Consider the following 25836-nt stretch of genomic DNA (forward strand, 5'->3'; position numbering starts at 1 on the left):
TTTACTAGAATAGGAGAGCGCATTCAAAAGGCCCATTAAACACCTATTTAAATATGGAGGTGGAGAAAGAAAACCCTAACCCTAGAAAGCTTCATAAGATTTTATTTTTAAAACCTTAGCCTCCTCCTACAGGAGAAAGAGATATTACTGCATTTTTTGTACACCTTTGGATTCTGTAACCAAGCAAAGTTTCTAGCACCAACATTGGAGATCTTATTGGTGTTTCTGTGTGAAGTTGTTGCAAATCAACTACAACAATCAAATGGTTGCTGTGGAATTAGTCATATATTGGGATTCATGCAAATGAGTCAGTCACGCACTAGGATCCGTGCAAAGGAAGAAGTCTTCTACAAGATCAAGTCCAATTGGAGATCGGAGCAAAATTTCAACTATAGGTTGGTCTTTTGGGATAGGCCTAGTAGTGGTAAGATTCCTTATACTTTTAACAGTTTGTTCTTGATTAATGGATTATTGGGAGAGGTAACTTGAAATTCACCCGATGTGGTTTTTTATCTTGCAAGATCTTTTTCCCATTCATCAACAAATCACCATGTTTATTTTATTTTCGTTGTAGTTAGTTTATTTAGTAATTTGTTAGTACCTCCCCGATTTACATGTAATTTAACCTAATTAATCAACTTGGGTAATTGAATTAATTTACTTGGGTCACTCCATAACCCAACAAAGGCCCTCCGTCAACTTTTACTAACATTTTTTGAAAACAAAATTTTGGAAAATATTTTTCGATCATTAATTGCATTTTTAAAAAAAAATTGAAATAAAATTTTAAAAATTATAAAATTAACCACAACATATAACAAAAGTTGATAGAAAATCTTTAATTGAATAAAGTTGAAAGTTAGAGGACTAAAATGAATGAAAGCAAAATTAGAGAACTAAAATGAATTTTGGTGAAACCTAGTATTTATTTTAAAGTTATTTAGATAAAAAAAATTCATCTAAAGTTTATTTGATTTGTTTTTCTTTTCTCTTTAATTTATCTTCCTTCTCACTCACAAGTCTCATCTCTCTTTCTCTCTCTCTTCCTTAAACCTATTCCATGTTGTGGCTCCACCTCATCCTTCATTTGAATTCATAACCCAATGCAAAGATTCCAAAAAATTCCATCAAAGATATTTCACATTTCTCATTCCGACCCCTCTCTCTGTCACCTTGATTGCTAAGAAATTTTTTTTTACAGATTCAAAGCAATAACCTCCAACATTTCTCAAGGATTAATGGAGATGATCACGAAGGTTGTAACCTATATGAGTGATCTTACTCTATTATTAAAAGAATAAAAAGGAAAATTATAAAATAATAAAAAATAAGGGCTAATTATAGTAAACCCACCTGTGGTTAGACCCGTTTTCACTTTGCCTACCCGTGGTTTAATCATTTACACTTTGCCCACTTGAGGTACCTTCCGTTAGAGATCTGTTACCTACCTCTCCCTTTACGGTTATAAAAACACATTTTTAAAGAAAAACAAACATAACCAAGATAAAAAAGTTAGGATTTTTTATTGCTTAAGAACTTCTTTGAGAACAAAACACAAATTAACAGTATTGCTATTCTCAACTGGGATTTGAACTCTGATTGTCGACTCAGTCAAAACGTGAACAATTATCGGAATCCCATGTGTGTCCACCATGTGTCGAACACGGTCTAGGTTCGTGGCGATATTGAAAAGCGCAGTGGCAGCCGCGATTTGAGCTTCAACGGAAATTGACGAATTGGGTTCGTTGCTGTTGCTATTGTTGAGCAGCTTGAGAAGCGGTGGGACCCCACCTTCATCGACAATGATCTTCTTGTTCCGATTTTTGTCTTTGGCCAGCGAAGCAAGCTCGAGAGCTGTGTTGATTCTTTCCTTTTCTTTTGGCTTTTGCTCTGCCGTTCAGCTACAAAGTCAAAGATGGGTCGGAAATTCAAGGACTCCACCACCACCGGTGTTCTTCCTGGCGATTCAAAACCCCCCACAAAACCCAGAAAATAAGATAAAGAGGAAGAAGAAGAAGAAGAAGAAGAAGAATAAGAAGCAAAGGAACAAGGACAAAGCCGAAGAACCTGAAGCTAATAATCACAAGTGAAAGCATGAAGAAATCGATCCCAAAGAAAAGAAGAGTAAGAACAAGAAACCGAAAGAGGATGACAAGGAAAGCAAAACCCACCAAGGAAAAGAAGAGGGTGAAGCTGTGGAAGATGGTCTGGTTATGGTGAGTGGGCATAATAGTAGTGACCCTAGAAAGTTTGGGACAGAGGGTTTGTTGTATATATTCATTTTGTGGATTTCTTTTTTGGTGTGTGTGTTAGGTAAGACACTGGCATTTGGGGTGCCCAAAATCCTTTCCTTAATTGGGATTCGGAGTGGGTTTGAAGTTGGAAGGTTACTTTCCTTTTCTTAATTGGTAGTGTTTGGTTGTGCAGAAAAGGACTGAGAATTAGGAGAGGCACAAGTAGCACCTAGGGTCGTCACCACGCTACCAAACCCATGGCTAATCCACCACAATCCAAACCCACAGCTAGATTTCTCATTACCTTATTCTTTGGTTGTTGATTGTTTATCTCTATCTCACTCTCTTCTGTTAACAAAGTTGCTCGTTGATTTGAGTTTGTTGGTCTTCTTGTAAAATCTCACAATTTTGAGTTGTTATGAGATTGTTGATATTGATATAGATTAAAAGTGATTTCTTGAGCCTTGTGTGCTATTCTTGTGTTTTGTTTTCAAAGAAGTTCTTAAGCAATAAAAAACCCTAACTTTTTTTTTTTATCTTTGTTATATTTGTTTTTCCCTAAAAATGTGTTTTTCTAACGGCAAAAGGAGAGGTGGGTAACGGATCCCTAACGGAAGGTACCTCAGGTGGGCAAAGTGTAAATGATTGAATTACGGGTAGGCAACGTGAAAACGGGCCTAACCATAGATGGATTTACTGTAATTATCTCAAAAAATAAAAAAACAAACAAGGCTTTTTTTTTTCTTTTTTTTTTCTTTTGAGAATCAAATAAACAAGGTTTTAATTAGTTGCTTGCTCGAGACGGGAATGAGGGAAATATAGGCATGTATGAGAGAGTAGTAGTAAGCGTAGAGGCTTGTATGAAAAAAAATTACACAATATACATATAACACAACATCATAACTTATATAGCAAGAAGTGCGAGTATCAACACCATTATTCACACTAGTCCAGTAAGGGAAGACGAGAGACCTATATAAACAATGGATAGTCCCAAACAATTATATCTTTATTATGTAGTTTTGTTCATCATTATGTATCAACTTAAAAAGGGTACAGGGTAAGAGGGTATATATATGAAGGACAAAATTTAGGTAACGTATTTTAAGTGTTACTCCTTAGGTTTTCATTTTAAGATTTAGCAATATGGCTACATAACTAAAAAATATACTTTTATCCCATGAGAAAAAATTCACATAGCAAAAAAGGGTATGCATAAAAATGAATACCATAACTATAAATTCTATGAAGCACGGGTGCGGGACTCGGCAATTTTTGAAAAAGGTGGGTGCGGGTGCGGTAGGACTCGGCGATTAAAAAATTATTAAAAATATATTTATTTATATTTTTAATATATTACTAAGCATACTTTTTCACATTATATAAACATATACTAAATTTAAGAACAACAGTAGATAATAACTAAAACATGATGTTCATAAATTAAATACAACCTACAAGATTGAAACTAAAACATTCCAAGATGTTCAGAAATTAGAATACAACTCATAAGTTTGAAACTAAAACTAAATAAAAGACAATCAACAAGACAATCAAATCCCAACATCTTCATCATCAAGATCAATAGATTCACTTCGAACTTCACTTCGAACTTCACTTTCACTAGTAGTAGCACTAGTGCTAACATTCCCAATAACTATGGCCTCCAACTCTGGCTCATCAAGAGTAAGGGTTGCACTCTCAAGAATTTCAGCTCCTCCATGTATGTCGCTCTCATTCCAAGAGTCTCCTCCAATGTCCCACATCTTTGTTGCTGTATGTATGTACTCCGCATTGCGCCTTGACAAGAGTCGAAGATTAGAATGCACATATACCAAATCATCAGCACGTGCAGGAGCCATTTTGTTTCTTTTTAAGAAATGAATGAATTTGTATGTGCTCCAATTCCTCTCAGCACATGAGGATGAACAAGATTGTCCAAGAAGCTTAAGGGCAAGGGTTTGAAGAGTTGGAAATGCGGTACAATGGTATTGCCACCAAACCAAAGGTTGTAAGATCCACCTATCTGTCAAGGCAGCTGGTGAAGGAAACCTCCCTCCTGAAAATGCTACAAACTCAAACTTCACCACACTTAATTCATTCCCATCTTCAAAGTATCGATCTAAACACTTACTTCTTTCCATAGAAATTTCATAATCTCGATGTGGAGCAACGCGTTTTGGATTTTCCGAAAGCCATTCAATGGAGTAATACCCAGAGTTAAAGATTAAAAAACAAATATCAATAAAAGGTGTGTATTACTAGAAATGGGAACTAAATAAAATAAAAAATAAATGTACTTACTTAGGATTTAAGGAATGCGCTAAGCAATGTAGTGGTGTACAGTTTTTAGTCCATCGATCAATGAGTATATCATACACCACACTCCAAAATGAGCAATGTTGATCATCTTCCAAGCCTTCGTGCCGATATATTACTGCTTTCACCTTCTCTATCATTGAATCCCACATCTCATACATAAGATGAAGACAAGGCTTATCTGTGTCGGCCATTCGTAGCATATCATAAATAGGTGCTGTGAATTCAAGGATATAATCAATATTATCCCTCCAAAGATCACTTAGAATCAGATCTTTCACTTTTTGAGCTTTTTCAACATCATCCTTCCTATAAGAAGCCCATTGGTCACTAATAGCCATGGCTTGAAGGCATCTTTTTATCGACTTCAACCTTTTTAGCATTACAACAACCGAAGCAAATCTAGTATCAGCAACTTGGAGAAATTTTAATGGACAAAATTCATTAAACATTGCCAACCTCATTGAATGGTTCATGATAAAAACACGTATGAAGGATGCATCATCACCAATACATGTAATCCAACTACATTCCTCATATGTAACTTCATTCTTTTCAGTGTTTTTTGCTGCACAAATATTCTTCAAAGCTAAATTGAGAGTGTGGACAACGCAGGGTGTCTAAAATATTTTAGGATACTCACTTTCAATAAGAGATCCAGCAGCCTTCATCACACTAGCATTATCAGTGATGACTTGGACAACTTTTTCATGTCCAATCTCTTTTATAGCATCCTTCAACACCCCAGCAATATAATGTTTGTCTTTGAATTCACCTGACCCATCAATTGCCTTTATAAACACTGGACCCCCATCTGATACAGCCATAATATTAATAAGAGGCCTCCTTTGTGGATCAGACCATCCATCAGAAACTATACTTACACCATTTTCAAGCCAAAAGTCCTTAATTGGTTTCAAAAGTCCTTCAACATGAGCTCTTTCTTTTTGCAAAAGTGTTGTTCTCAAAGCATTGTATCCAGGAGGAACATAACCCAGAATGCTATGAGTAGCAGCATATGCATAGGAATTACGATAATATGGGTTCCTTGCAAAGTTAAACGGAAGCCCAGCGGCGTAAAACATCCTAGCAATTGTACTATCCAACTCATGTCTAGCATTATTCTGGTATGCTTTCTCCAAAGTATTATTCACAGCCACCTTCCTCCTCTTACCATCAATCGGATTTGTACTATCACTCCTTTCATGTCTCCGAAATTGGGAAATAGGTATAGGCCCACGGCCTGGGGGAGGTGGGGGTAAGGGAATTTGACTTCTCCGTTCTCTCTCTAACTTATCATTCTCAACTTTATCATACATTTGCTGCATTTCCAGCCTATGACTCGGTGTCACCTTAGGGCACGGTTTAATTCCTTTATTAGGAATTTTTAACAAATAAGCCTTAACCCTAGAATAAGATCCCATATAAACTACACCACAATAATTGCACTTAAAGTATGTGTTTCCCCCTGATTTAATAGATGCACTAGCTGGTTTTTCTACTTTAGTCACATACTGCCAAAGAGAAGATTCATCATTTGGCACTTCTTGATTAGACGAAGGTGAAGTTTCTGTGCTAGTAACTTCGTCCATTGCAAATTCAATAGATTGAATTTAACCTACAAACATTGTTTTAAAAACCGGTACGGTGAAAGAACCGAAAAAAGAACTAAATACCGGTTTTCTGGTCGAACCGGGGTCCGACCAATGGTCGAACCGATGACGTCATAAATAATTTAATTATTATTTATTTAAAATATATAAATAATTAATAATATTTTAATATACTAAAACTAACAAACTAATGGTGATAAATATATTTCATTAAAAAAATACAATATATAACATCTTTTTAAAAAATTTAACATAATAAAATTACAAGACAATCATCTTTAATATAATAAATTGAAATATTATATGTTTGTAGGTTAGTTTTTACTTGTTAGTTTCCTGTCCAAATTGATAACTATTGAAGATGAAGTGACGTGAGAAGGACTTTTCTCATTGCCTAAGCTAAGTCCAATCCTTTTTTTCTTTTTCTTTTTTTTCTTTTTTTTTCTTCCCTTCTTCTCCACCGTTTGATGAGTGATTTCTTCCACCTTTTTTGTTTTTGAATAAATCTTCCACCGTTTTTAAATTTTAATTCTACATCTTTATCTCTTGCTTTCTATTTTTTTTTATTTATTAATATCATAAATTTTTCTCATCCACCCATTTGTACTTTTTACCATCCCAAGGCCTCTTTTTGACTTACCCAAAGCCTAGTGCCTATTGCTTGCACATCTCTTCAGGTCATCCACCCATTTAAAGAAAAATACCTTCCCAATGCCTTTTTTTTTTTACACTTTTCCAAGCCTACACATTTCCTTACGTGTTCCCCCTTCTCTATTTCTTCTTCACAAATCTGAAATCTCCTCACAAAACTCCTTCTCCGCCTCCTTCTCAGTCTCACTGACGGAAACAGTCATAGGTTTTTTTTTTTTGGTTAAAAAATCTTGAAGAGCATTACATCGTCACTGTGCAGTCGCTGGCTCGCTGCTCCTTTCTTTCTTTCTTTTGCTTTTTTTGTCAAAAAAATCTTGCAAAAGGCAGAACTGCAGAAGAACTCAGTGCGAAAAAGCATTTTTCGCCCAAAACTGACCAGAATGTTCCAAAACAAAGTAGTTTTAGGCTGGGAAAAAGTCAAAAAACGGTGTAGTTTTTAGTTTTCAACCCAACCGGCCATAACCGGTTCGACTGCGCCGGTTTCCGATTTTTCGGTTGAACCGGCCGATTTTTACTGTTTAACGGTTTTTAGTATATTTTCGGTTTTATAACATAACCGGACCGGATTGATGACCGATTCCCGGTTAAACCGGTCGGACCGGCCGGTCCGGTCCGGTTTTTAAAACTATGCCTACAAATAATAACTATTAACTAAATAAATTTAGAATAAATCAAACCAAGTTCACAGATTCACAAACTATTATTCTCAACTCAAACTATTATTTGATAACTATTAACTAAATAAAACTAAGAATTTGAGTTGAGAATACTTTGAGAAAATTCACAAGTTCACAGATTCACAAACTAAGATTCACAAATCACATTCACAAATCACAAATCAAACTAAATCAAACTAAGATTGAAAGTGAAAGCTTTATTAATATCAATACCTGAGTTGAGACTTGAGAATGCGTGAGAGAGATTGAAAGTGAAGGGTTGAAGCTTGAACAGGGGAGACGGAGAGAGTAAAGGCAGAGATGGAGGGCTGAAGCTTGAAGGCAAAGACCAAAGAGTGAAGGAAGAGATGGAGGGCAGAGCACACAGCTGAGAGGCAGAGCACACAGCTGAGAGCAGAGAGGCAAAGAGGCAGAGAGCTATGAAGTAATGAAGAGCACGGATGAGATTTTTTTTAATTTGGTGAAGTGAAAATGTAGTGTTCTGTTTTGGCTGAAGTAGGGTTAGGTTAAGTTCATACGGTGCGTTTCGCACCTTTTTTTTTTTTTTTTTTTTTTTGAATTTCGGCCTGAATCGGCCGTATCGGGCTGAACCGAAAATTTCGGCAGTTTCGCCCGATACGGACCAATTCGGCGCGATTCCGCCCGAGTCAGCGCAAATCGCGCTGAGTCCACGTTGCGTCGGCGCGAGTCGGCGGGAAAAACCATCTGCCACGTGGCCGACGCTGCCGGACGCCGCACCGACGCGCGAGCAGCGGCGTCCCTCGCGCGTCGGCGAGTCCCGCCGCGTCGGACGCGGGTGCGGCACCTCCGGTGCCGCGTCCGTGCATCCCAGACTATAATACTATTTGATGGCCCAAATGTTAATGGTAATCTCTTTAGGATGGTGATAACAAATGCAAAGTAGTATATCTGCATAGTAAATAATGTGTTGAAACAAATTAGAGTGTGTGTGTATATATATATATATATAAATTTGTAGCTACAGGATTCAAAATTTCGCTCCAGCAAGTTAGGAATGTCATGCAAGTTTTGAGCTGAATAGAAAATTTTAAAACTTAGTTAAGGCAGAGAATTTTGCACGAAACTCACTAGAAATTCGATTGAGCAAGTTTCCAGACTTGAGAGAAATTAGTTGCTTTAATTCTCCGTCTTTCGTATTTGATTACCCCTCTTTGTATCTCATAAAAACCTGTGAATTCACACCTTAATTAGATTTGAAGAGTGAGAAAGTTATCTATTTCATTAGAGTGAAACCCATTGTAGTCTTTATACCTTCACTCTCCAAATCGCCTTATCTATTGAGAGGAGATTCCCGCGAAACACCTTGATATCTATAAGTAATTATGGATTAATGGAAGCTTGGTGCTAAAAAACATACACACAATGTAGAAGCAATCAAAAGAAATCTTCAAGAGGCCTTGAAGTATCCAAGAATTTAGATTTGTGGTTGGCGTTTCAACTTGAGGAATCGGGAGCTAGTGAAAAGAATGGGTTGGTGCAACTAGTTGCTAGTAGGAGCTAGAACTTGAATACACTTACACCTACTTAGAGCTTGGAGGGATCGTAAGTATATTAGGGTCTAAACTAGTGTTTTTTAAAATATGCAGAAATTACCATTGTCATGTCCTGTTTACTAAATGGCTAATAACACGCCTGTTTGACTGGTTTGGTTGCAATTTTTACAGTGAACTTTTGATGGAGTATAGCAAAAGAACCCGAGGAGTAGCAAGGGAATTACTTAAAGCAATATCAGAGAGTTAGGGTTGGAACCTTCCTATATTGAGAAGGCCATGGATTTAGAAAAATGGTTTACAAGTGTTCATTGGAAACTTATACCCAAACTGTCCACAGCCAGAGCATGCAATGGGTATGCCACCTCATTCTGATCATGGCCTCTTATCTCTCCTCACACAGAATGGAATTGGCAGCTTCCAACTACAACACAATGGGATGCGGATCAATGTCAATGCCATGCCTAACTCTTTTCTAGTCAACATTGCCGATCAACTTGAGGTTCTAGCCTTCTGAATTCCCTTCTCACTCTTTTATTATGCAATTTTTTCCCATTCTATAGTCATCACTCTCTTCATTTTTATGTTCTATTGCTAAATCTTCTTTTAAGTGAAAGGATGCTTATACAATTTTGGTTTCACAGGCATTCAGGCTCACTTTCAAAATTTACATTAAGCTGATACAAACTTAAATTAGTCTCTTAGTTTTTGTGTTATTTTGTGATTATTATTATTATTATTTTGGTTTTTTCTTTTTGGCACTGTGTTGAGATTGCATATTGTTGGAATATTCCCAAACAAAATAATAAAAAGCAAAGTTTTTTTTAAGTTAATTTAAAAATAAAAGCATAATACAATCTCTTTTAAAAATCAATTTAAAAAAGAGAAATATTATTTCTACAATATTTTCATAACACAAATCTTAAATAATAGATTTTTATAAGCTGTAATTGGTGGACAAACGAGTAATTTCAATGGTAGGTTCAAATTAGAACCAGTAACAACTTATTACTTGTGAGGCTGTGACCAATAACAACTTATAATTACTTTATTTTTTCTATATTAGTCAAATATTTTGTTTAACTAATTAAAAATTCTTACTTATATTAATTAATATTTTTGGAATTAATTGTCTTTAACCCTATATGTTAATCTCCTCCTAAATAAATTCTTAACACACACGCTTGTGTATGAAGTAAGGGTGTCCACGGGTAGGGCTGGGTCGAGTTTGTGCCCAACCCAGACTCAACCCGAAACTTTCGGGTGGGCGAAAACGGAACCCGAAACCAACCCAAAAAGCTAGTCGGATCATCTGGATCAAGTTTGGGTTGTACTGGTCGGTTTTAAGTTTATCGTTGGCTCTATTATTTTGGCTGGATCCGTCAAGATCTTGTCAAATCTCATCGGATCTAGACTAGATCTTAACTAGATTTCTTCGGATCTAGCCTAGATCTAGACAAGATCTCGCTAGATCTCGTTGGATTTGATGGGATTTCAAGTAATCCTCGTCGGAGAACTCCAAATATTGCCAATTTTTGTAAGTTTTCATCAAAAACCTTCAAATATCACCGGAATTTTTTGGTTTTCTAATTGGGTCGAGTGGCTCTAGTTTTGGGGGAGGAAACCCGCCAACCAGGCCATAGGTGTCAAGTTTTGAGGGTGGCGACTCGCCACCAATCGTCGAAGTGGTCAGTTCGGGCAGTTTCCAGTTGGGTGAGAGGCGGGTTGCTCGAGTTCGTCGGGTTTCGAGTTGGATTGGACAGTCGTAGTATGAAGGTAGATCTAAACATTTTCTCCACTTTTGCTTACTCTTTCTTCTCTACAGTAACTACGAAACAAACATTTTTAGCCATGAATAATGTGAAAACTAGGCTTCAAAAAGGCAATCTTAAAAAAAAAAAATCTTAATTTTGTACATTAGAGTATTACATAATCAATAATAAATTATTTCAGAATTTAAATGAAGGCTGAATTTCATTTTGATAAGTGATTAATTTTTAAATGAAAATAGAAACAATTATTTTGTTTATATTTTTTAACACTTAATTTATACTAGTGTTATAATTTTGTATTAATTTTGTTTGAATTTCAAAATATTTTGCATTAAAAAAAAAATCTCATATTTTCTCCTCAACCAAAGTTAAATTTCTTACGTCACCCCTAACTCGAATAATTATTAGATATGTTTATGAATCTTTACAAGAAAAACATTACAAGAACAGCTGCTTATTTGATTCTGGATAGTGATCTTTGCATTCCCAATTGGCTGCAATTTTTCTATTATTTTTAACTGTTGCAGGCCTGTTCGGCCATCTTTTTTTTAAAAAAAATAAAATAAAATAATATTTTATGAATTTATTCTTAAAACAAATTTTTTTTTAGTGCTTCAATGAATCTGTTTGGATACTTTTTTCTATTACTATAGTTATATTTTTCTTTTTCTTTTTACCTGTATATCACAACTGGCCAACGAGAGATATTTCCACTTTAATGAAAAATATCCACAATTAATTATTATCAACGAATGGCCTTTCTTTTGACTTTATATCCATAAATAATTGATCTCTAATTCTCCATTATACCCCTCTCTCTCAGAGTCATCTATGGCTGCTATTCCCCAACTCTCTGAGCCATCTCCTACTCAAATTTCCAAGATGACGACATATATTAAGAAAGTAGCTGAATCACCTGGGCTCACCTCTGTCCCTTCCAGTTACGCTTTTACCCCCAGTCCCAATGACCAAGCAGTTTCTGATGAAGACCCAGAAGACTTAATTCCAATCATTGACTTCTCTCTACTGACTTCCGGTACTCCTGATCAACGGTCCCAACTTATCCAAGAGCTTGGCCAAGCCTGCAAGGACTGGGGCTTCTTCAAGGTAAAACATATATTTACATATAGACATAGTAGTAATCTTCTGTAATATTGCATATGCATGTGTACCTGATTTTGATGAATCTCAGTTGATCAACCATGGTGTTCCGGAGAGCTTAACGGAGGCAATGATAGAAGGCATTAGAGAATTTTTCAATCTGACAGACGAAGAGAATTCGAAGGGAAAAGCTTTTTGGACCCAATCACGTGTGGAACCAGCGTCAATACATCAATGGAAAAGGTTTATTACTGGAGGGATTATCTCAAGGTCTTTGTACATCCTGAGTTTCACTTCCCCAACAAACCTGCAGGATTCAGGTACCCGGATTCCAGTAGTTAGAATTATTATCTCAAGGTCTTTGTTGTGTTCCAATTTAAGCTCCGTGTATTTTTTGCCGTAAAATGTTTTATAGAAAACTTTTTTTAGCATTTTATCGTGTTTTGCTTTTGTAAAATTTGGTCAAATTCATAGGTTTGAAAATCGGACTAATCAAAGGACCAAAAAAAAGAGTTGCTCTCGGTGTTTTGGTTAAACGAGGATCAGACTGATAAGTTTGTTTGTTTTTTTTTTTTTTTTATAAATGTTTTTACACAATATAGAAATTTTGTATATATGTGTGTAAAGGCATGCAAAAAAATATTAGTGATGGGTCTATTAGGTAGAGGATTCACCACCTCCTGTGGAGGCTTTGTATCAATATTTTTTTACGTATTATTAAATGAATGAATGAATGCTTTGTTTTTTTAAAAATATATTAAAATGTAATTATTTATCAGTAAAGACTAAAGCAAACACAAAATAATGTTTTTTTTTTTTTTTTTTTATATCCTAGGCTGGTTAGGATTTTTTTTTTTTTTTTTTGGTTGAAATTAGAGCATGCCAAGTGGTAATGCTAAAAGTTATATCTTTTAACATCTCAAAAAGATAATTTATCTATTTTACCACTTACTTTATAATACATCTAATATCAAATATTCTATTTTTTTATCACTTCATTTAAAATAATATAATCAACTCATTAAAATAATAAAGAAAGCAATAGAATTTGAGTTTTTTAATTGAATGAAGAGATATAATCTTAATAAAATATTGTATTTTATTTTTAACAATTTACTACAATCAACTAGTATTTATACCAGTTTACTGTAGTTACAAAAGAAAAAAAAAATTGCTTCTCCAATAACATATGATTTTTGGTTCTTTGGTTGTAAAAGACAATCATCATTGTAAATATTTTCATTGTTTTTGTTAAGTTTTTGAATTAGATAATTGCTATTTAAGTGAGACAAGTTAATCTTATTTGAGAGAAGATAAACCCAACTACAAAAATGAAATGAATTATAACTATAAAAAATAAAATAAAATAAACAATTTGGACCTGGGGGCCTAGGCCCCCGCCTGGGTCTATGACTCTATCCCTGCTTGGTTGACAGGCTTCTTGCCTACCCGGATGGTGCCTCCATTAAATCCCTCTCCTCAACTTTTTTCTTTTTTTCTTTTTTTTCACGCTTTATCGTACACTCCCATCATTCATATCAGTGGCAAACAATTGTCGTGGCTACTGCATTTTGGTGTTTTAAGCAAGCCGCTCCATAACCGGTCGAACCGTCTCCATCCACATTTCCTCCAATCAAACTATTCGGTTCTAGTTGAATTTACTTTTTATGGCATTTATAGTTTTTTAAAGCAACCGAATTGGATTAATGTCTCGTTCCCAATTGAGCTGGTCCAATTGACCAATCTAGTACGATTTTTAAAAACATGGTCAAACCTAAAAATGTTTTCCTTTAATTGTAAAATCCTTTGTAAAATGTTTTTACCTTAAAAAGCTTGGTAAATCATTTAACCAAAACACACAACGGATCTTCCAACCCATCTAGTGTTAGTTCACCAAAGCTGGAGATTAGGTCGAATTGGTAACTAAGCTGCTGATTTGATGGTTTGTACTTGAAAATTTTTACTTCTCACAAAAAATTCAAAAACATTTTATAGCAAAACAAATGGAGTATTATGCTTCACCAATCACTACTTGTTACATATACTTATTTTCTTTTGTTAAATCACTAAAGTTTAAAATGAAAAAAAAAAAAAAAATTCTAACATATAGAAAAGTTGTAATTAGTGAGTACAAAATACGAAAAGTTGAACCAGAAACTCCTAATGGTCTAAAACCAATTTTGAAACATGCATAAATTGCTAATACTGCGTTGATGGCTAACAGGTTTGTTCGTTGGCTTTGTTGCAATTGTTGTAGTGAGCTTTCATTGGAGTATTGCAAAAGAACCCGAGGAGTGGCAAGGGAATTACTTAAAGCAATATCAGAGAGCTTAGGGTTGGAACCTTTCTACATTGAGAAAGTCATGAATTTAGATAAAGGTTTACAAATGTTCTATGCAAACTTTTACCCACCCTGTCCACAGCCAGAACTTGCAATGGGCTTGCCACCACATTCGGACCATGGCATCTTGTCTCTCGTCACACACAATGGAATTGGTGGCTTCCAACTACAACATAATGGGATGTGGGTCAATGTTAATGCCATTCCCAACTCCTTTCTAGTCAACATTGCCGATCAACTTGAGGTGCAACCTTTTTTCTTTATTACGCATTCTCAATTCCTATCTCACTCTTTCAATGTGCAATTTTAGCTGTTTTATGATTTTTTTTTTTCTCTGAAGTTTTTTGTTCTATTGATAAATCTCCTTTTAAGTCAATGGTTCTTGCATGATTTTAGGGTCACTGGCATTCAGGCTCATGTTTCAAATTTTCCAACTTACAATAAGTTAAGCCAAATTTCTATATGCCCTCTTAGGTTAGGTTTAGTGTTATGTTATGATGTTATTGCATTGTGTTGAGATTACATATGTTATTTAGCACTAGAAAGAAATATTAGGTAGAAACACGAGGTATTTTGGTGATTTTGGTGGTTTCTTTGTTTTTTGGGGGAGGGGGGGTTATTTAGTCATTTTGGAGAATCAAGGAATATTTTAGTTATTTTAGAGTATCTAAGGTATTTTGATCATTTTGGAGATTCTATGAATGTTTCGGTCATTTTGAACGTTCAAGGGAATTTTGGTCTTATTAAAGATTTTCAGGGCATTTTAGACAATTTGGGGGTTTATGGGGTTATTGTTCTAAAATTTAACATTTTCAGGGTTTTTTTTTTTTTTTTGTCATTTTGTTGATTCATGATATTACTGTTATTTTGGAAATTTTGAGAATATTTTGGTCATTTGAGGATTTGGATGGTTTTTTGGTTAATTTAGAGGTACCATGGGTGTTTTAGTTATGTTGAAGTTTCCAATGGTATTTTGGTCATTTCAAGGGGTATTTTGGTAAATTTAAAATCATTGTGGAAGTATTTTGATCATTTTAAAGGTTTTAGGGGAATTTTAGTCATTTTGGAGTTTCAATGTGGTATTTTGCTCATTTTGAGCATTTATAGAGTATTTTGGTCATTTCGGAGATTCTATAGGTATGTTGCTATTTTTTACAGGTTTAAAGGGTATTTTGGAGACTTTGGGTATATACATTGTGAAGTGGATGAAGGTGGAAAACACTACATTTATTTTTTGGCAAAAAATATTATGTGCCCATCATAATTGTATTTTCTTAGTCAACAAAAGATATTTTTAGTTTCTAGGTGAAATTCTTGGTTTCTTATAATTATTGCAATGTCAATATGTTTCGTTTCAGATTTTGAGTAATGGGAAATATAAGAGTATTCTACATCGAGCAGTAATAAACAAAAAAGTCACAAGGATATCACTTGTCATGACAAATGGACCATCACTCAATAAGATTGTCAACCCAGCACCAGAGTTAGTAAGTAATAGAATCAATCAACCTGCATACCATGGGATAATGTATAAAGAATACTTGCAACTTTGACAAAGCAACAATCTTCCTGGAAAAGGTAACTTGGATCGCATACGCATCTAAATTGTGTGAAGTAAGAGCTTTTGTCTCGGGGTGACAATAAATGGCCTATAGCGCGTGTGTACTTAATTGAACAAATCGTCCATCAAATGCTCCACTCCATTTCATGGGATATGATACAACATGTATACAATTAATTTTATACATGTATCCATATCATATTAGATCTAACTAGTACATTCGAGCACTAAATCCAAGACAAACCCTACTTAACTTCTTGTATAAGGTTTTATCATCTATTACTAGCGAGTGTCTTTATGCATAGCAAACTTATTACTGATAATGTTCTTGTGGCTTATGATTCTTTTGCTTCTCTTGCATGTAGTTAGTAGTCATTTACAAGCTTCCTTAGTGTGAAAAGGATATCGTCACTAAATTGTGAAAAGAAATCTACAATATATTCAAGCAATTCTGTCAACATCATTTTGTGCAAGGGTTTTCTTCTTTTTAGTGGGTGGAATTTGAGTAGTAGTTTTCACTTTCTATTGATGAGGCAGTGATTTCTCATCACTTTCTATGACTATTATCTCTTTTCCCTTCATTCTTCTGACGTTTGTGTTGTCTTTCCTTGACAAACCGCAACCCTTTGTGTTGTCTTCTAACGTTTGTGCTCTCTTTTCCCTTGGGACTTATATTGTGAGAAAGCAGCCTGTTTGTGATCCTTAGCACCATCTTTGACATTCGCATTTTTAATGAACTTCTTGAATTGCCTGGTGATATATGACTTTAGCTTGGTATCCTTATCATCAGATGACTCATCATTGTCATCATTCTTGGTCTTCAAGGCCATGTTCTTGCCTTTTCCACCTTTGACAACCCTTACTAACCCTAGTTCATAGGTTTGCAAGTTCCCAATCAATTCTATCAAAGCAATAGAGTCAAGGTCCTTTGATTCTTCAATGAAAGTGATCTTGGCATGGAATCTCTCTAGAAGAAATCCGGGGATCTTCCTAACAATCTTAGGCTCTGGAATTTATTCTCCAAGATTGACGGCTAAATTCACTATGTCCTTGAGCTTGACATAGAATTTATCAAACGATTCATCCTCATCCATACTAATTTCTTCAAAGCTGGTAGTAAGCCTTTGAAGCTTAGAGTTCTTAACAGCTTTAGTTCCCTCATAAGTATTCGAAAGATTAGTCCAAGCTTCCTTGGCATTGTCAGTGGAAGAGATCTTCTAGAATTTTTCATTTGTTACAGCACTAAATAGAGCATTCAGTGCTCTACTATTAAAATTGGCCGCCTTGATTTTGGCATCATCCCATGTTGCGGGTGGCTCTTTAGGCTTTTTCCAACCTATTTCAACTACCAACTATACTTTTTCATTTAAGTACTGCAAAAAAGCTTTTATGCATATTTTCTAATATGCATAGTTAGTACCGTTAAATAAAGGTGGAATAGTCAAAAATTGTCCACTAACCATAACAACAGGGGTCAATGGATCACACAGCAAAGATCAAAACCTAATCAGAGTATGCCTGCTCTAACACTACTTGTTGGGTTAAGATAGCTTGACCCCAGTTAATTATTTAATTACCCAAGTTGATTAATTAAGTTCAATTGCATGCAAAATGTGAAGAAACTAACAAATCACCCAAAGTACTAAGTACAGCAGAAAATAAATTTGACATGGTGATTTGATGGCAAATGAGGAAAGCCTCACATTTGCAAAACCCCCAACCGAGTGATTTTAAAATCACCACTTCCAAGAATCCACTAAACAACAATCAAACAAATATAAGGAACCTTACCAACTACCCTAGCCTATCTTGAAATACTAACCTACAGTTAAATATTCACTCCAATACCCAATTAGACTTGATCTTGTAGCAGCTTTCTTTCCTTTAATGCACAAACCTCCAACTTGTGATTAACCCTTTGCACGAATCCTAAGTACATGACTAAATCCAGCAGCTTGAACATATGTTGTTGGCTGCAAAGTTCTTCACTTTATCAACAATGAAAATCTAGAAGCACTTGGTTACAAAACCCTATGGCGTAGAAACGCAGTAGCTTCACACAGAGAAAATAATTATCTTGGTCTTTGTATCCGTGTGCGGCGACCTTTAAAATAAGCTTTATATATGTCTAGAAATATATAAGACTGGACTGAATTTTAGATCTGGAAATTCTAAAATCGTAATTCTTAATAAATCGAGTTGCTGTCGAGCTATCTATTGAGTTTCACTTTAAGTCTTGATAGCAGGCATTTGCCGAGCTATTTGTCAAGACTTAATGAACAACTTTTCTTCACTTTTTTCTTGGATCAATCTTCATGTTTTTAATACTTGACTTGAATCACATGTTTCTTGAAGTACTAAACTCATCTTAGATCTATTCAATTATAAGTAAAGTGCATTTTGTCAAAGGATTAGTCAATTACAAAAAATATGATTCTAACAGCCATGCATGACTACATTTCATGTTTGTACTTAACTTCCTGTACTTTGGTTTGTTATGCTCATTGTTTAGACTTAGATGTTTTATTTATAGCCCTTTCGGCGCCAAGAACAAATTGTTGTCTAACTCATAGGGGTGATCATAAGACCACTAGCAATTTATAGGGTGATTCACAACTATAAAGTTAGTATCCATGGGGCAAATCTATTATATTACAGTATTTAGGAGAGACGATTGGTAGTGGCATTACACTCAATTTAATTTGTACTAAAGAGGGTTAACTCAGAAACTGGAATAAACCACTTGTCCCTTTCACTAGTAATGTACAGAGTGATTCACTACTATTGATTGTTAAAAAAATGTATCATATATTCTTTTTTTCTTTTTTACACTAAGTGAAAGATGGGGAGAATTGAATCTAAACATTTCCTACCAACAGCAGGGGAGGTGTCATTAGGCCAAAAAGCAATTAGCGTGTGAATAGGCCATAATGTCATTGGCAACATTTTAGAATATGCTTATAAGTTTGTCTAGACTCTGGCGGACTTATTAGAATTTTAATGAATAATCGGTTAACTTTAAAGAAGTCAATACCATATCATAGACATTTTCAATTTGGTCAAGGAAACGAAATGTTTCAATATTAGTTATATATATATATATATATATATATATAATTTACATACTTATTAATTAAATTTTATATTATTTATTAAAAACATTTTTAGATCAATTTATTAAAAATTAAGTCTTTAAAAGGATATCTAAAGCCTAAATAATAATAATAATACATGGAGTTCCAAGTCCAACTACTTAATTCAGAGTCCATTTAGCCCTGTGGAATGACAAATTTTCTCAATTGATTTTCCAATCTTAGACTTGATTTTAACAATTCTAGCGGATAGAAAAATTTTCAATTACATCAAAATTATCTTTGGAATGAAGGACTTTTTCCTTTAAAAAAAGAGAGAAGGAAAAAAGAGAGAGATATTTCCACTTTAGTGAAAAATATCCACAATCATTATCAACAATCATTGGTCTCCAATTCTCCATTATACTTCTCTCTCTCTCTCTCTCTCTCGGAGTCATCCATGGCTGCTATTCCCCAACCCTCTCAGCCATCTCCTATTCAAAATTCCAAGATGACATATATTAAGAAAGTAGCTGAATCACCTGGGCTCACCTTTGTTCCTTCCAGTTACGCTTTTACCCCTAGTCCCAATGATCAAGCAGTTTCTGATGAAGACCCGGAAGACTCAATTCCAATCATTGACTTCTCTCTACTCACTTCCGGTACTCCTGATCAACGGTCCCAAGTTATCCAAGAGCTTGGCCAAGCCTGCAAGGACTGGGGCTTCTTCAAGGTAAAACATATATTTACATGACATAGTAGTAATCTTCTGCAATATTGTATATGCATGTGTACCTGATTTTGATGAATCTGATCAGTTGATCAACCATGGTGTTCCGGAGAGCTTAACAGAGGCAATGATAGAAGGCATTAGAGAATTTTTCAATCTGACAGACGAAGAAAAGAGAGAATTCGAAGGGAAAAACCTTTTGGACCCAATCAGGTGCGGAACAAGCTTCAATACATCAATAGAAAAGGTTTTTTGCTGGAGGGATTATCTCAAGGTGGTTGTACATCCTGAGTTTCACTTCCCCAACAAACCTGCGGGATTCAGGTACCCGGTTTTCAATAGTTAGGATCATTGTCTAAAATCAAGTATAAAGCCTATGTCCCATTTCCATTTGTTGTGTCGCAATTTAAACTCCGTTTATTTTTGCCGTAAAATGTTTTATGGAAAACTTTTTAAGCATTTTATCGTGTTTTGCTTTTGTAAAACTTGGCCAAATTTATAGTTTTAAAAATCGGACTAATCAAAGGACCAAAAAAATGAGTTGTTTTTGGTTTTTTGGTTAAATGAGGATCAAACTGATATATATATATATATATATATATAGAAATTTTACTCTAACAAAATCTAAGCGTATATAGATATGAAATTTTCTCTTAAAAACTTAAACTTTGACCCTTACCCTTACACTCCATAAATATTTATACTTGTAGAATGATTATCACACCATGAGTGTGTGGTGATGAATATAGTTGAATAGGCGAGATCATAATTAATTAATTATTAATTTTAAATTATGAAAATATATAATAAATTTAAAACTAAGAATATTTAGTATTAACTACATAAAAATTTTCTTTTAAGAAAAATGTGAGTTTAGTTATCACACCTTATATTTAGAAAATTAAAAATACGGTAAGTATGGCATGTAACATGTTACATAGCTTTTTCTTCTTTATATCAAAGTTCAAGAAATACAGAGATAAGCCAATGGTTGACCAAAAGCACAAAAACAAAAAACAACTGGAAGAACGACACTCATTCATTACCCAAGCTACCCCACTTCCCCCGAGTCCCGACCTCAGTTGTTTATCTTCTTGTTAGTATCGCCGCCACTTCCCACCGACCCCACTTGTTTATCCAAAAATACCTCTCCCCAACTTGTACAAGTCTGAAAACGGCTTATTTTTAGTTTTTTTTTTAGTATACTTGTACTTATTTTAAAAAGTATGAAAAAAAAAAGTTAGATTTTAAAAATCTATGCATATAAGCTGAAAAGAAAAAAATTAGCTTATAAGTTAGTCTCAAACACACATAAACTTATGCCTTGGATCTAGGATTTTAAACTAGTAGAGACGGGAGCATAAAAAAAAAAAAAAAAAAAATTAAATAGTCATTCATATGGTATTAAAAAATTATAAATATTTAAAATCGTTGTTTCTTAATACATTAAGATGTAATCATTTACTAACAAAGACAAAAGCAAAACAGAATAATGTTTTTTTTTAATCTTAAGTTGGCTAGGATTTTTTTTTTTTTTTTTAAGTTAGAGCATTCACAGTAGTGATGCTAAAAATTTTAACTTTTAATATCTCAAAAATCTAATTTTTCTATTTTACCACCTCACTTTACAATACATCCAATATCAAATATTCTATTTTTTTATCACTTAATTTAAAATAATATAATCAACTCATTAAAATAATAAAAGAAGTGAGAGAATTTGAGTTTTTTAATTGAAGAAATAAATATCATCTTAATAAAATATTGTATTTTATTTTTAATATTTGCTTCAATCAATTGATATTTATACTAGTTTACTGTAGTTAAAAAAAAAAAATAGCTTAAGCTTCTCTAATAACACATGATTTTTTGGTTCTTTGGTGGTAAAATAGTTCTTTTTTTTTTTTTTTTGTTGCTAAAATATAATCACCATTATGAATATTTTTATTGTTTTTGTTAAATTTTTGGATTGGATAGTTGCTAATTGGATGAGACTACTTAGGCTTATTGGGGGAGAAAGAGAGCTCAACTACAACAATGAAATTAACTAAAATAAATAAATAAAACAATTTGGACCTGGCGGTGGCTCGGGCCCCCTTGGGACCTTAACTCGGTCCGTCCCTGCCTGGTTGACATGCTTTTTGCCTACCCCGATGGTGCCACCACAAAATCCCTCTCCTCAACTATTTTTTTCCCACTTTATCTTACACTCCCATCATTTATATTAGTGGCAAACAATTGTCATGGCTGCTGCATTTTGGTGTTTTAAGCAAACTGCTCCATAACCGGTCAAAAAGTCTCAATCCACAGTTCCGCCAGTCAAACTATCCGGTTCCAGTTGAATTTACTTTTTGCGGCATTTCTAGCTTTTTAAAGCAACCGGATTGGATTAATGTCTTGTTCCCAATTGAACCAGTTGAATCGGCTAGCCTAGTTCAATTTTTAAAACCATGGTCAAACTTGAAATGTTTTCTTTTAATTATAAAATTCTTTGTAAAATGTTTTTACCTACAAAAGCTTGGTAAATCATTTCCGAAAAACACCAAACGGAGCTTCCAACCCATCTAGTGTCTAGTTCACCAAAGTTGGAGGTCAGGTTGAAATGGTAACTGAGCTGGTGATTTTGGTGGTTTGTGCTTGAAAATTTTTACATCTCACAAAACATTTAAAAAAATTTTATAGCAAAACAAATGGAGTGTTATGCTTCACCAATCACAACTCGTTACATATACTTTTTTTCTTTTATTAAATCTCTAAAGTTAAAAATGAAAAAAAAAAAAAAAAAAAAAAAAAAAAAAAAAAAACTCTTAACACATAAAAAGTTGCGATTGGTGGAGTATAAAATATAAAAAGTTGAACCAGAAATTCCTAATGGTCTAAAACCAATTTTGAAATATGCATAAATTGCTTATGCTGAGTTGATTGCATTTCCATATCCAATTATCAAAATGGCTAACAGGTTTGTTCGTTGGCTTTGTTGCAATTGTTGTAGTGAGCTTTCATTGGAGTATTGCGAAAGATCCCGAGGAGTGGCAAGGGAATTACTTAGAGCAATATCAGAGAGCTTAGGGTTGGAACCCTTCTACATTGAGAAGGTCATGAATTTAGATAAAGGTTTCCAATTGTTCAATGCAAACTTTTACCCACCCTGTCCACAGCCAGAACTTGCAATGGGCTTGCCACCACATTCGGACCATGGCCTCTTATCTCTCGTCACAGATAATGGAATTGGTGGCTTCCAACTACAACATAATGGGATGTGGGTCAATGTTAATGCCATTCCCAACTCCTTTCTAGTCAACATTGCCGATCAACTTGAGGTGCAACCTTTTTTCTTTATTACGCATTCTCAATTCCTATCTCACTCTTTCAATGTGCAATTTTAGCTGTTTTATGATTTCTTTTTTCTCTTAAGTTTTTTGTTCTATTGCTAAATCTCCTTTTAAGTCAATGCTTCTTGTATGAATTTTAGGGTCACAGGCATTCGGGCTCATGTTTCAAATTTTCCAATTTACAACAAGTTAAGACAAATTTCTATATGCCCTCTTAGGTTAGGTTTAGTGATGTTACAATGTTATTGCATTGTGTTGAGATTACATATGTTATTTAGCACTAGAAAGAAATATTAGGTAGAAGCACGAGGTATTTTAGTGATTCTGGTGGTTTTTTTGTTGGGGGGAGGGGGGTTATTTAGTCATTTTGGAGAATCTAGGAATATTTTAGTCATTTTAGAGTATCTAAGATATTTTGATCATTTTGGAGATTCTATGAATGTTTTGGTCATTTTGAAGGTTCAAGTGAATTTTGGTCTTTTTTTAGGTTTTCAAGGCAATTTAGTCTATTTTGGGGTTTATGGGGTTATTGTTCTAATTTTTAACATTCCAGGGGTTTTTTTTGTCATTTGCTTTTATTCATGATATTATTGTTATTTTGGAGATTTTGAGAATATTTTGGTCATTTGAGGATTTGGATGGTTTTTTGGTTAATTTAGAGGTACCATGGGTGTTTTAGTTATGTTGAAGTTTCCAATGGTATTTTGGGCATTTCAAAGATATTTTGGTTTAAGGGGTATTTTGGTAAACTTCAAAGCTTTGTGGAGGTATTTTGATCATTTTAAAGGTTTTAGGGGAATTTTTGTCATTTTGGAGTTCCATGTGTTATTTTGCTCATTTTGGGCATTTATAGAGTATTTTGGTCATTTTGGGGATTCTATAGGTATGTTGCTATTCTTTAGAGGTTTAAAGGCTATTTTGGCTATTTTGGAGGCTTTGGGTATGTACATTGTGAAGTGGATGAAGGTGGAAAACATTACTTTTATTTTTTTGGCAAAAAATATTTTGTGCCCATCATAATTGTATTTTCTTAGTCAATAGAAGATACTTTTAGTTTCTAGGTGAAATTCTTGGTTTCTTATAATTATCGCAATGTCAATTTGTTTCGTTTCAGATTTTGAGTAATGGGAAATACAAGAGTATTCTACATCGAGCAGTAGTAAACAAAAAAGTGACAAGGATATCACTTGTCATGACAAATGGACCATCACTCGATAAGATTGTCAACCCAGCACCAGAGCTAGTAAACAATGGAATCGATCAACTTGCATACCATGGGATAACATATAAAGAATACTTCCAATGTCAACAAGGCAACAGTCTTGATGGGAAAGGCACCTTGGATCGCATACGCATCTTAACTGTGTGAAGTAAGAGATTTTGTCTCAAGGACACAATAAATGGCTATAGCGCATGTGTACTTAACTAGACAAAGTGTCCATCAAATGCTCCACTCCATTTGATGAGATACGATACAAATATGTATGCAGTTAATTTTAAACATGTATCCATATCATATTAGTTCTAACTAATACATTTGAGCACTAAACCCAAAACAAACCCTAGCTACTTAACTTCTTGTATAAGGTTTTATCATCTATTATTAGTGAGTATCTTTGGCATAGCAAACTTATTGCTAATAATGTTCTTTTGGCTTATGGTTTTTCTGCTTCTCCTACATGTAGTCATTTACAAGCCTCCTTAGTGTGGACAGGGTATCATCACTAACTTGTGTCAAGAAATCTACAATATCTTCAAGCAACACTGTCAATAAATCCTGCAATTTTGCACCCAGATTCTACTTGTACTCAACAATCATTATCTACCTAGTAGGCTCGGACTTAACACTAACATCATTCTATGCTAGGGTTTTCTTCTTTTTATGGGTGAAATTTGAGTAGTAGTTTCACTTTCTATTGATGAGGTAGTGATTTCTCATTAGTTCTAACTGTAATAGCTGTGGGGGCAAGCGCCCCCCACTGCGGATGTGGTAGATGTGGTTTCCTCATAGGTACGCCTCGGCCTAGGGTGGACCAGGAGAAGGGTGAAAATGGAGTCACCACCTAGATTAGGTCTAGGAATCATATGTATAACGCCTTTATGTGAATGACTAATCTTACCAGAGCATGTGTCTTGAGTTTAGGTATGAGGATAGGAACAATTTAGGCACCCAACCCCACTTGATCCATAGGTCAGCCTCCACTCATTGTGTTCCAAATCCTAATCTCATCAAAGGGTCTTCTAATAAGTTATTCTAAACTCAAACATGGCATATCATGACAAGTGCATAGGAAGCCTACCATTTATATAACAAGGCATTCACATTCATTTACCCAAGGGTAGCAAGTATATCATAAGGCAGTAGCATCAAATTATCATCAAGCACAACCCAAATATCACAGTGTCATGGCATCAACCATGCATGTTCATCATATTCAAGCATAGCATCATGGTATTAATCAAATCAAATGCATATTCATGTAATTATGCATGACTCACCTTAATTATCTCACAACATCACAATACCTATGCATCAATGCATGTTCATATTCATATGCATGTTCATAGTGTTCATCAAGCATAAACCCTTATAATGTAATCCAAGCTAAAACAAGTAAAACATGTCATTCTACTAACCTAAGACTTAATCATGTGAACTCTAAAATAAACAAAACCTAAAACATGTATTTAAACATAAAAGAAAGCAAGAACAACAAAATCTAGGTTTCTAGTGGAGATACGTACGCATGTCGAAGCATGCATTCGCAAGCACGAGCCTGCATACACATCCCTACCCAAAAATGCAGCAGACAAGCAACAATCAAAACCTAATCTAAACAACCTAACAAGCTTTATAAACAAACAAACAACAAAAATAAACTACACAAGAATATTAAAGCAAGAAAAAAAGTAACAAAAACAA

General features: G+C 34.4%; 2 protein-coding genes and 1 pseudogene across 2 annotated transcripts; 2 read left to right on the plus strand and 1 right to left on the minus strand.

The window, feature by feature from the left end:
- Positions 1 to 4534: 4534 nt before the first annotated feature.
- Positions 4535 to 6145, minus strand: LOC142644095 (uncharacterized). The gene is made up of 2 exons (XM_075818775.1): positions 5197 to 6145; positions 4535 to 4968 (listed from the first exon to the last, which is right to left on the minus strand). The coding sequence occupies exons 1-2, from the start codon at positions 6143 to 6145 to the stop codon at positions 4535 to 4537; spliced, it is 1383 nt and encodes a 460-aa protein (XP_075674890.1).
- Positions 6146 to 11600: 5455 nt separating this feature from the next.
- LOC142644639 (2-oxoglutarate-dependent dioxygenase 19-like) lies at positions 11601 to 18876 on the plus strand (annotated as a pseudogene).
- A 336-nt stretch (positions 18877 to 19212) lies between these two features.
- Positions 19213 to 24556, plus strand: LOC142644641 (2-oxoglutarate-dependent dioxygenase 19-like). Its single transcript, XM_075819215.1, has 4 exons — positions 19213 to 19584; positions 19670 to 19905; positions 22574 to 22901; positions 24028 to 24556. The coding sequence occupies exons 1-4, from the start codon at positions 19312 to 19314 to the stop codon at positions 24280 to 24282; spliced, it is 1092 nt and encodes a 363-aa protein (XP_075675330.1). The 5' UTR covers positions 19213 to 19311; the 3' UTR covers positions 24283 to 24556.
- Positions 24557 to 25836: the final 1280 nt, after the last annotated feature.

The sequence above is a fragment of the Castanea sativa genome, chromosome 7 (assembly GCF_040712315.1).
Source record: "Castanea sativa cultivar Marrone di Chiusa Pesio chromosome 7, ASM4071231v1".
Taxonomy (NCBI): Eukaryota; Viridiplantae; Streptophyta; class Magnoliopsida; order Fagales; family Fagaceae; genus Castanea; species Castanea sativa.

What these genes read in the sequence shown, in the direction of transcription:
- LOC142644095 (XM_075818775.1), bottom strand. Translation starts at nt 6,145, where the DNA reads ATGGACGAAGTTACTAGCACAGAAACTTCACCTTCGTCTAATCAAGAA. An exon ending in TGCTGGATCTCTTATTGAAA is followed by an intron (nt 4,969 to 5,196) that starts GTGAGTATCCTA and finishes AATTTCTCCAAG; the next exon opens with TTGCTGATACTAGATTTGCT.
- LOC142644641 (XM_075819215.1), top strand. Translation starts at nt 19,312, where the DNA reads ATGGCTGCTATTCCCCAACCCTCTCAGCCATCTCCTATTCAAAATTCC. An exon ending in AGGACTGGGGCTTCTTCAAG is followed by an intron (nt 19,585 to 19,669) that starts GTAAAACATATA and finishes GAATCTGATCAG; the next exon opens with TTGATCAACCATGGTGTTCC. An exon ending in AACAAACCTGCGGGATTCAG is followed by an intron (nt 19,906 to 22,573) that starts GTACCCGGTTTT and finishes CAATTGTTGTAG; the next exon opens with TGAGCTTTCATTGGAGTATT.